At 40.5% G+C, this 11,786-nt stretch overlaps 1 protein-coding gene across 1 annotated transcript in view; it reads right to left on the bottom strand.

Moving 5' to 3' along the window:
• Window positions 1-11,786, bottom strand: part of RBBP5 (RB binding protein 5, histone lysine methyltransferase complex subunit) — a 38,123-nt gene that overhangs the window by 4,268 nt on the left and 22,069 nt on the right. The window contains exons 7-13 of the mRNA XM_032136792.2: window positions 11,109-11,228; window positions 10,867-11,020; window positions 10,697-10,768; window positions 9,954-10,071; window positions 8,311-8,380; window positions 7,668-7,897; window positions 5,878-6,069 (exon numbers count right to left, since the gene is read on the bottom strand). Coding sequence (XP_031992683.1) covers window positions 5,878-6,069; window positions 7,668-7,897; window positions 8,311-8,380; window positions 9,954-10,071; window positions 10,697-10,768; window positions 10,867-11,020; window positions 11,109-11,228 — 956 coding nt within the window. The remainder of the gene's footprint in view (window positions 1-5,877; window positions 6,070-7,667; window positions 7,898-8,310; window positions 8,381-9,953; window positions 10,072-10,696; window positions 10,769-10,866; window positions 11,021-11,108; window positions 11,229-11,786) is intronic.

Here is an 11,786-nt window from a genome sequence, read left to right as displayed (position 1 = left end):
AACAGAAATACTGAATGCTGGGTGATGCATTACAAGCACACGTGGACCAAGAAATTCCCCTTTTTAAGAAAAGTCATAACCAACTCCAACTCCCAATTACTCTTTATTGAACAAAAAACAATCCAAATCCAAAACCCCCACCCCAATACTTTCCTCAGTACTGTCCCAAAGGGTGGAGGGAAAAGCAAAATGATCAGAGTTCTATTTTTTCTAAGCTGCTAACCAAGCTCTAAGGTACTAACAAATAATGTTTAACATTCCAAAAAGTGCAATGAGGAGAGGAGAAGAAATTTTAGGGTACCACACCTTTCAACCCTTCATATATTTAAAGATTGATTAGTCACTAAATGATTAACAAGTGAGCAAGAAACCCTTTTCCCAGCACCACAGTTCCTTAAGTGACATACCTATCACCTTAGAATCCCAAATATGGTGAAATGTTCGTGAGAGCTACTGTCCACATTGCTACACACCAACAATGATCGATAAATAATACCCTGAATAGTAAAATGAAATGAACACTTCCCTGATTATTCCACAGAAGCTGCTCAACCTCTGAGAGACATCCTTAAATGAGCTCTGTGAAATATTAACTAGGAAGTGTAAAAAGAGAAGAAGGTGAAGAAAATCCTCCCAGGTGTCATTTGGAATGGCAGAGAGCATGCCATTTGAAGGTAAAATGGTTAAAAAATAATTGCCCAAATTATGAAAGAAAAGTACCCATTTATATAACTTTGATTTTTGAAGTTCCTGCACAAATGAAAACTGGCAATAAAAATATATTCACATGTGCCTGAGAACAGACTGAAGTTACAATGAGATACAAACTTTCTACTGAATGTTATGCTGTTAAAAATCAAATTTAAACTTTTCATAGTTCAGTCAGATTAAAAGCTTACTTGGCAATGGTTTTTCAGATCTCTCTCAACATAAATCACAATGAATTCTTTGCATTGATTTTTTATTTATTTATTTTTATTTTTTTAGACAGAGTTTCACTCTGTTGCCCAGGCTGGATTGCAATGGCGTGATCTCGGCTCACTGCAACCTCCGCCTCCTGGGTTCAAACGATTCTCCTGCTTCAACCTCCTAAGTAGCTGGGATTATAGGCGCCCACCACCATGCCCGGCTAATTGTTTTGTATTTTTAGTAGAGACGGGGTTTCACCATGTTGGCCAGGCTGGTCTTGAACTCCTGTCCTCAAGTGATCCGCCCGCCTTGGACTCCCAAAGTGCTGGGATTACAAGCGTGAGCCACTGTACCCAGCCGCACTGATTTTTAAAAAACCTCCTGAGATAGAAAAATCCACTCCACAAGACTCAATATCATGCCTTACCACTTTAAGGCAATTTCCACCAACTATTCCCACAGGTACCCTGACCAATTTGGTTGTAATCGTTTAAACATGAATACAACATTGCCATTTTAAACCTAAATCATAATAGGAGAAAGTGGCTTGATCACTAATCAACAGCATTAGTAATGGGCACTCAAGATGACTAATGAGCTACCTTATACTGGTTAGCTGAGGGCAGCTCATGTTTCTATACCGTCCTTGTTTTTCTGAATAGACAAAATAAATAAATAAAAGTCAAACAAAACAAAAGCTTGTTGAGGCATCAGGCAACAAATCAAAACCAGAGCAAGCAGGACTATGAGCAAGATAAGATACACAGAAATAGCAATACAGAGGACTCCAGCCAATTTAAAGACCTGACGCAGCAACTGCCCCCAAGGAAACATATTATTTAGCTGCAACATAAAGGAAATCTCCAGGAATGTAATAGGTAGGAAAATTCAGCTCAAAATGACCAGCTATTATTGGTACTTTCCAGGAGCAGCCCAATCTAGGTCGGCCTAAGAGAACACTGGATCATGATTTCAAACCCTACTTTAGTTAGTTAATAACATCCCACAGAGTGAGAAAGACTATGCTGATTCTAGCAGGAATTCATAAATTAGTCTTCACAAGGAAAGGAAGGAAAAGAAGGAAGGGAGGGAGGGAGGGAGCGGAGAGAAAAACAAAGAGAGAGAAAAAAAGAAAACAAAACTATCAAGCATTAAAAAAAAAAAAAAAATCATAGATTCAGTAAGTGACTTGGAGGTGGTTCAGAGCCCTAGGGTGATGGGCTGGCACCAGGGCAGTGGTGTAGTGCAGCCCAAGACAAGGAAATCTGCATGGTGCCTGTCCACTCCCAGAAATGTCGCTTCTGCTCACTTTGGCCCTTGCCATCTCCAGCAGACCCAGGTGTGCACCAACCCCTTCATGTCTACCATCCCATGAGGCCTTTAGAACATGTATGTAACCGACCACACCTTTGTCCCACTTTACTACTGATGTTTTTACTGCCAAGGAGCCCTAGCTCTTGGGCAATCCTTGAGCAATCACAGACAACTAGGAAACTGGTGATTCTGCTCACATCTCAAGTTTCTGGTCTCAGGACTGTCCTCTGGAGAGTATCTAAAGTAACTAAGAAGCATTTGATAGATAGTGCAGACTATGTTAGCCTGGTCCTTCCAAAAAGTCCCAAGCTCAGGGTTACCCTCACCAAGCTTCACTTTGGGTCCTCACTCACACAGAAAAATGTCCACATCAATGTGGGCCCTCTAGTGCTAGCCAACACTGACAAGCTGTTTGACAGGAAAGAATTTTCTATAGCCCCAGATTCCAGATGGCCAGATTATCTCTATAGTGGTCTGTCTGCCAATTTTCCCTTGAAATGCATATTTTCCTGTTGCAACAGACAACAGACTATGGTAGCTTTGTTAGGGCTAATCAGTTTATGGAACAGTTTCTGCAATAACTGGTCAACTACAGATATTATTAACAAACAGCTGTCATTCATCTAACTTGGGTAGTAACACAGCCTACAACTATAATCCTGCCTTCGAATGATTTGGCTCAAATGCAGAAATTGTCCATGGGGCAGGGGGCCAAAACCTTGAATCTACATATACAACCCTCAGACCGGAGTGATTTTTGAAGATGGTTTGGCCTCAGAAGTTTTGCATCAGGTTTCCTTTCTTAATACCTGGTGGAAAATCTACAATGACTATATACTGGCTTTTACTGAAAATCTCCAAGGTATGGAAGAATATGAGATCCAAATGCCAGAGTTTCCCTGAGTGGTCTTGGTGGGCCATATGCAAATCAGCAGCAGGTACTAGTCTGACTTAGCTTGCTCAGAGCCCTCCAAGACGACCACGTTACTGGATAAAGCCCTACCCTCACCCAAACAATCCCATATAAAAACATGATAGGTTGCCCTAAAACAGACTTTTGATGGAATTATCTGTAATATCCAATTTCATCACTCTCCCCAAAATTTTCAGCCTTCACAAAGATCCAAACCACTCTGCAGCTGGTCAATAAAGCCAGATGTAATCCTTCTGTGGAAGTCTTGGAACTATACCTCAATGCCCCTTTGAGGTTTTGGGGGTTTGTTTTTTAATTATTTTTTTCTTTTGTAGAGACAGGGTCTCACTATCTTGCCCAAAGTGCTGGGATTACAGGCATGAGCTATTGCACCTGGCTGGTTTTATTTTTGTCTGAGACACGGTCTCACTCTGTTGCCCAGGCTGGAGTGCAACGGCGTGATCATAGCTCACTGCAATATCAAACCCCTGGGCTCAAGCAATCCTCCTGCCTCAGCTTCCTAGGTTACCAGGTGGGCCACAGGTGTGCACCACCACACCTGGCTAATTTTTTGATTATTTTGTTTCCCAGGCTGGTCTCAAACTCCTGGGCTCAAGCAATCCTCCTGTCTTGGCCTCTCAAAGTGCTGGGATTATATGCACCCAGCTCAAGGTTTTTTCTTGTTTGTTTGGTTGGCTTTTACAGAGATGGGGTCTCACCATGTTGCCCAGGCTGGTCTTGAACTCCTGGGCTCAAGAAATCCTCCTGCCTCAACCTCCCAAAGTGCTAGAATTACAGGCATGAGCCTTATTTACCATAATTTCCTTTTGAAAAGCACATGATTAGGGATAGACAGGTTTTAAGAAGCTAGGAGATTATGTCCTAAAGTGTTTTAATTGATTATGTTTGGCCACATTTTAAATCACCCTTAAAATATTTTAGCTCTCCAGGCCAGGGAAATCTATTTAAACTTTAAATTGCATTTCTTCTGTAGTGGCATCAGTGTGTGCAAGAAGTGGGTTTGGAAGGATTGTTTTTATTTACATCTAGTCAATCTGCAATCTTTGTTGGTCATGCCCACGACTGCTCCAGGCTACTTTACAATATATACAAACATGCCGGGAGTGATAGCTCACACCTGTAATCCCAGTACTCTGGGAAGACGAGGCGGGTGGATCACTTGATGTCAGGAGTTCAAGATCAGCCTGACCAACATAGTGAAACCCCGTCTCTACTAAAAAAATACAAAATTGGCCGAGCATGGTGGCGCACGCCTGTAATCCCAGCTACTCGGGAAGCTAGGCAAGAGAATCACTTGAACCAGGAGGCAGAGGTTTGCAGTGAGCTGAGATCGCGCCACTGCAATTCAGCCTGGGGACAAGAGTGAAACTCCATCTCAAAAACAAAAACAAACAAACAAAAAAAAATATATATATATACACGCACACACACAGCATTATATGTATATATACACAAACACAGCCTTAGGTGGGTTGAACGTGGACGTGGTAACCATCAGTGCACCACCATAAATGTTGTTGGGAAAAAAATATTGGTACTCAGTGGTATGGAGTTGGGCTGTCAAAAACTAAAGTCTAAATCTAGTAAACTCGAGGTGGAATACTCAAAATGATGACTAACTGTCTATTTCAGCTTCTCTGTAAGAGAATTCATGTTTACAGACAATGATTAAATGATGTAAGTTATAAATTAAACAAAGAATTCTGTTTTGCACTCTAGTCCACACATTTAGATTAAAATTTTAAAGTCGGGGGGAGCCTGAATACAACCACTGATATGTTATCAATCCTACCTTTGAGTCTACCAAACTAGCCACAAAAAATTTGAGAATACTGTATTAACTAAAGCAAAAAAAACAATTTCCAAAGCCCAATGTTTACACAGAAAGGGATTCTAATTTGATTAACATTTTCTAAACAAGAGACCAATTAGCCTAGGCTCACAAGTATTTGGTAAGAAACAGAAATTGTTTTCTGTCCCCCAATAAAAATCCCTCAGTAATATAAAAGTGAGAAAACTCAAATATTATGCATCAAAAGGCTTAGGTGTTAAGAAACTACACAGATACTGTAGTTTCTGTCTTTTTGATCATCTCCTCCTGTTTTCAGATATTGGAAAAAAATCAAAAACCAAAACAAACCCCATCTTCTTCCTTAACACGATGGTACTACTAACAATTTCATTACTGCTTCTGGACTACTAAGAGAGAGAAAGCACTACCTGTGGGATTTGAACAATTTGAAGAGGGAGAGAAAAGATGCTACAGTGAACCAGTCAAGGACTATATAAAACAAGCTTGTACTTCTGGCTACTTGTCTGGCTCTTTGAGACAAAACAAACAAAAAACCTAAGAGCAAATACGGATGAAGAAATGAATTAAACCAGAGGTTCTTACCCTTCTTTGGGTCATGAATTCCTACAGGAATCTGATGAAAGCTATGGACATCTTCCCCAGAAAAATATTCACATAATATTTTGCATATAACACCAGGGGAATGTAGATTTATTGAAAACTATTTACAGATCCAAGGTTAAGAGCCACTGAATTAAGCCAAATCTGGTTTAGCCTGCCCTTAGCAGCAGCTTAAAATTCAGAAATTACCTGCTGCTGGGAAAAAGGAGAAAAGGGAGGGGGAAAAAATGTTGCAGTTAAATAAGTCAAGGGCTATACAAAGCAAGGCCACGAAGCAAGCCAGACAATGCTCCCAATGTGTCCTTACCTGTCAAGGGCTGGCTGAGTTCCGCCTGCACTTTACCCTTCGCTGATCCTTCCAGAGGTAAACCTCTGTCCCCTTTGTAGAGTTTCGGTTTAAATGGAGAATCTTTCTCTTTACCTTTTGATCCTTTAGGCCGGCCTGCTTGCTTCTTCTTGGATTTGCCATCCCCCTTCACACCCAGTAGTGGATGGACTTCTGTAGGACAGACAGACATGGAAAGGAATCCACATGACACCAGTCTCATTATCCCAACCAAAACTTTGTTGAGCAAAGAATGTTGCTTTGTGTCCCAGATCAATTAATAATTATAAAGAGAAAAGTCTGTCTTATTTCTATAACTATAAAACAGTGGTCATTAAATGAGAGATAGTTGCTTGGCCAAAAGGCACACATGGCTTATATCAAGCTTGTCCAATCTGTGGCCCACAGGCTACATGCGGCCCAGGACAGCTTTGAATGTGGCCCAACACAAATTCATAAATTTTCTTAAAACATTATGAGTTTTTTTGTAATTTTTAAAAATCTCATCAGCTATCATTACTGTTAGTGTATTTTATATGTGGCCCAAGACAATTATTCTTCCAATGTGGCCCAGGGAAGTCAGAGATTGGACACCCCTGGCTTATATGTTCATGCCAAGCCACGGTAACTCTAAATTGAACAAGTACCTGAAAGATGCACTAATTCTATCAAACCAAGCCAGAAGAAGGAACACACACAGATGCACACACACATACACAGAGAGGCATGTGAGAGCAGGAAGAGAATGGGCTTTGGAATAGAGAGACTAGAATGAGAATCCTGACCCCACCACTTCCTGTGAGACTTTAGGCAAGTCTACAGAACCTCTTACACATAACCTCAGCCTAAATTTTCTCCTTTAAAAAGCAGGTAAAACAACTTGCAGTGTTGATGTAAAAGTCAGCAATGGTACATATACCAGTGTCTGAAACAGAGTAGACACAGAAATCAATAGCATCACGAAAATATGTAGTTGCAAAATGTGATCGGCCGTTAGCTAAAAGAGAAGAGGAAGGGCCGGGCGCAGTGGTTCACGCCTGTAATCCCAGCACTTAGGGAGGCTGAGGCAGGCGGATCACTTGAGGTCCGGAGTTCCAGACCAGCCTGGCCAACACAGCAAAACCCCATCTCTACTAAAAATATGAAAATTAGCCAGGCGTGGTGGGGCATGCCTGTAGTCCCAGCTACTCGGGAGGCTGAGGCAGGGGAATTGATTGAACCCAGGAGGCGGAGGTTGCAGTGAACCAAGATCACACCACTGCACTACAGCCTGGGCAACACAGCAAGACCCTGTCTCAAAAAATAAATAAATAAATAAATAAATAAAAAGAGGAAGAAGGATGCTCAATAGTAAACACACACACCCATCCATCCCTACTTATCCCAAAACACGATAATAAAGGCTTCCCAAGTCAGACTGTAAAAGGTGGCAGGAAGGATGATGGATGACTGTCCAAGTCTAACTGGTATTTTACATCTAATAAAACCATTCTATGGGGAAACATTTAAAAGAAGAATGGTATGATAAACTGAGCCGGCTGCCAGAAGAATTAAAGTGCACATCTTAGGCAAAGTACTGAAGGGCAGAATTTCTCCATTTTAAGAGAGAAGTGAACACAGATGCAATCATTATAAAGTTGTAAAACACTATAAAATAGACTCATGGGAAAATTCTTCTAAGGTGAAATCGCTCAAACAGGAAATTACCAGGTTGCGCTGGGGAGTAGAGAGTGGCGTCTGCCAGGCCAGAGGGAGAAGATGCAGCCTCTTACCATCATTTGGTACTCCTTGAAGTTCTATATTGGTTGTTTTGGGTTTCTTCTTAGGTGGCTGGGACCCATCTGCTGAGGACTGCCTCTTCTTCTCTGAACTAGCCCCTTCATCCATCAAGGAGGTTTGGACTGCATCCGGTGGGGGGCCGTAAGGATTTTCTTCTGGGTCTTCTACCTCAGGGGCAATGGGTAAATACAATAGAGCCTTTGAATCTTCCAGCTCTTCATCACTATTTGGAGCAGGATCAGACAAGGGATTGGAAAAAAGAGGAGATAGTTGCTTAAACCATGAGCCCTTCCTCTATCACCTATATTAAGCATAAGCAACAGGTATGGATCTAGAACTTTAAGAAAGCTAAGATGAATAAAAGGGAATCAAACAAGGTAATTGATAAAATTGGTGATAAAAATAAACAGGATAAATGAATTATTTTGGTTCCTTAAAATTCTCTATCAGGGAGAAGTGAAAGGAAAATAGGACTAGAGAAGAAAGGCTACAGTGGATTTCTTGTACACCAAACGAGTTATCTCTTTTAGCTAATAACAGACGGGACTGAAGGGATAGCCAGAGAAACTGCGGAGTACTCCCCCAGAGACCAGGAGCAGCAGTAGCCAAGGTGCCCAGTCTTCCGGGCCGGCTCACCTGCTACAGAAGGCAGCGATAGGGTCCACGCTGGTGACATCCACTTCCTCATCTTCTGCAGCATCAGCCCCTGCAGGACAGAAACACAGGAGATGTTTGAGAAGAAGTGAAAAACTGCTTTTTATTTGCAGCTTCAAGGTTTTCATAAGCTGAAATTCCAGAGAAACAAAGGAGGAAAACCAAACAGTTCACTTAATCATTTAACAAATATGTGCTGAATTTCCACCCTATCCTAGGCACTGAAAATACTGCAATGACCCAGAAAAAGTTGGGAACAGCTCTTCAGTAAAAGGTTCATAGTCTAACTGGGGAGACAGAGAGACAGTTTCAATTTAATACAGTAATGGCATGTGTAACATGCTCAGGATATGGGAAGGAGGAACAATTTATGTGGAAATCTGGGAAGGTTTGACAGAATATAACCCTATAATCTAGAACATTCTGCTTCCCTGGAGGTCCTCCTAAAACACATTAGGCATGCAAGTTATCTAATATCACAAGTGAGGACCAGCACTTTGAAACTAAACAATCAACCTCATTCCCAATCCTGATTCCTGGCACTATCAAGTATCTCGGGGGTCAATAATCTGTGGCATTAATTACTCACTGACAGTGCCAACGGGGCATCCTAAGCATTCACCCGCACAAACCTTACTATGTTATAAAGCCCTGTGTTAGACACCATGGGGATAAAAAGTCAAATCTTTATTCTCAAGGAGCTATCTAGAAATTCAGAAGAGATAAAGTCACAGTCATAATCATAATGGAGATTAACATCTTAGTGCTTATTATGGCCTAGGCATATACTAAGTGCTTTACATGAATTATTTCACTTACTCCCCACAACCCTAAAAAGCAGGTACTATTACTGTCCCTATTTTACAGATGAGGAAATTCAGTTTAAGTGGTATTTTGCCCAAGGCAGTCAGACTTCAGAGCCCAGGTTCTTGACCCTTCTCTTACTGACAAAGGAGTGACAGAATACACGGGAAAAGCTGAGCACTCTTAGCATGGTGAGTTCTTTGCTAGGTGCTGCATGTATGTCCTCACTTAGTCATCTGCAATTAATCAGGAAATACACAATGATATGTTAAGAGAGCTGCTTGAGCCCTGGTAATACCCATATAAGCCCTCAGTTAACACCTTATAAATTAAGGCTCTCCATACTGTGGAGACTGTGTAAACTTAAAGAAAAAAGAAGGCCAGGCACAGTGGTTCATAGGACAGGCACAGTGGCTCATGTCTGTAATGCCAGCACTTTGGGAGGCCAAGGTGGGTGGAACACCTGAGGTCAGGAGTTCCAGATCAGCCTGGCTAACATGGGGAAACCCCATCTCTACTAAAAATACAAAAAGTTCGCCGGGAGTGGTGGCAGGCACCTGTAATCCCAGCTACTCAGGAGGCTGAGGCAAGAGAATCACTTAAACCCAGGAGGCAGAGGTTGCAGTGAGCCAAGATCACACCATTGCATCCAGCCTGGGTGACAAGAGCGAAATTCCGTCTCAAGAAAATTAAAAGGTGTGGGGTGGAGGGGCGACATTTTAGATGAAGTGCTAAAATAAATTTACAACACAAATGAAGAATATTAAGTAAAGCAATCATTTTCCCTTTAGGAAATCCTGTCTGCAATTGAGAAATATTACCTGTCTGCTCAGGCTCACTCTTATCTTCATCTTCAATATCAAACTCTGATTCCCTTTCTTCGTATTCTACATTTTCATCCAATTCTTTGAAGTCTGGTGCAAATGCACTCCAGTTTTCCTATACAACAAAATATACTACTTAACCATATGTGAAAGCAATAATCTGTAATCTACACAGTAATGATAAAATGAAAGATCTGAGCATGAAAGGAATTCACAATTCTTAGATTAAATTTGGCAGACAAGAAAAAATGGGTATCTGTAAGTTTTACTAGCTTAGGTATTTTCTATCTTAAACATTCTAAGTTATTAACTGTAGCTCTTTTGAATCACTGCCTTCTTTGCTCATTTTAGGAATTTAGAGGTAAAATGTTAAATCTTCTTGTAAGTACACTGATTACAAACATAATTTAAAGGTGTTCAAAGTAAAATTAAGATGTAAAACAGAAACTGAGCTGGAAGTAAGAAAAGCAAAAGAAAAATGTTATCTCAAATAAATAATAGAAAAATGCAACAGAAAGTTCACTAGAGTTTCTCCCTGAAAAGAGCCAGAAAACCAACTTGGGACCAAGACCTTCCCACCAAAATAAAGTGCAACTAGATGCACTGAACCTATGTAATTTAGGCTGCGAAAATCATATGCAAAAGGAAATAAAAACATAATTTTTAGCTTCCTATGTATAAGGTTCTTTGATAAAAAGAAGGGGTATCTAGTTTCAAAGCAAGTAAAATAGAATACTTACTACTTGATTCTGTGCCCAGATAGATACCACTCCACTGGAAATGGATGCTATGATGGGTCGAACAGGATGCCACTAAATTTTAGCGAAGGAAAGAAAAACAGGTTGTTAAGAACAGATTTCAGATTTTTTGGATTATGTGACTAACAAAAGCAATGTCCTAATGTACTCACAGCTACATCCAAGAGGAGTTCTCCTCTCGTCCCATGGAGAATCTTCACCAGGTTGCCAATGCTCTTCTCCCAGATGTACAGGGCATGCTGCCGGGCAGAACCTGCCACGATGTATTCCCCATCCCCAGAGAAACAACATTTCTTCCATGGGGTCCTAAAGGACAAGGAAAGTACCAAGGAGAGCTGGAACTCAAGCCCAGGTCATGAATGATCACATATTCTTCTAGGTTGTGATACGTTACCTATTCACCAAATCCTGCAATTTCTGCATAGGTTCAGGCTCTCCATCTCTTCCACATGTTAAGATTTCTCTGCCATCATAAACTCTGATTATTCGATCTGCTGTGTTAATTAAAAAGCAACTACGGGAAGGATAAAAATATCAACACCAGAGGTCAGAAATCTGTTCCTTAGTACTACAAAACGACTAATAAACTAGGGAAGAATTGAGGAAAAATCAAAGTAATAGACTAGAATATTTATATATCTACTTGTCATCTCCCAAGCCAAAATACAATTTGAAGTGGGAATATGTTTTATACTTCCTGTGTATCCCTGAACCCAAAATATACAAACTGTCAGTATTAAGTTCCAAGACCTCTCTAATGAAACCAGCTTCCTAAATTCACAAGTTTACAGTGAAATGGATATAAATACTTCATTTCTCTGGCCTGTTTTACACATATTTTTTAAAATGAGGTAATAAACTAAATATGTCATTTTAAAATGTCATTTTTACTGTAGTGACATTGAATATTTTAGAAATCTGTATAAAATATTAGTTATTTCATCACTTTCTTACAGACTTCACTGACTATAACCTTTTCTTAATTCAAGAGAATTTTGAACATTAATATCCTCTAAGTCAGCTGTTCCCAACGTTTTTGGCACCAGGGACTGGTTTTGTGGAAGACAATTTT

The sequence above is a fragment of the Hylobates moloch genome, unplaced genomic scaffold (assembly GCF_009828535.3).
Source record: "Hylobates moloch isolate HMO894 unplaced genomic scaffold, HMol_V3 SCAFFOLD_18, whole genome shotgun sequence".
NCBI classification, from domain to species: domain Eukaryota; kingdom Metazoa; phylum Chordata; class Mammalia; order Primates; family Hylobatidae; genus Hylobates; species Hylobates moloch.
Note: the sequence above shows the minus strand (reverse complement) of the source record. Positions and strands in the feature narration are given on the sequence as shown.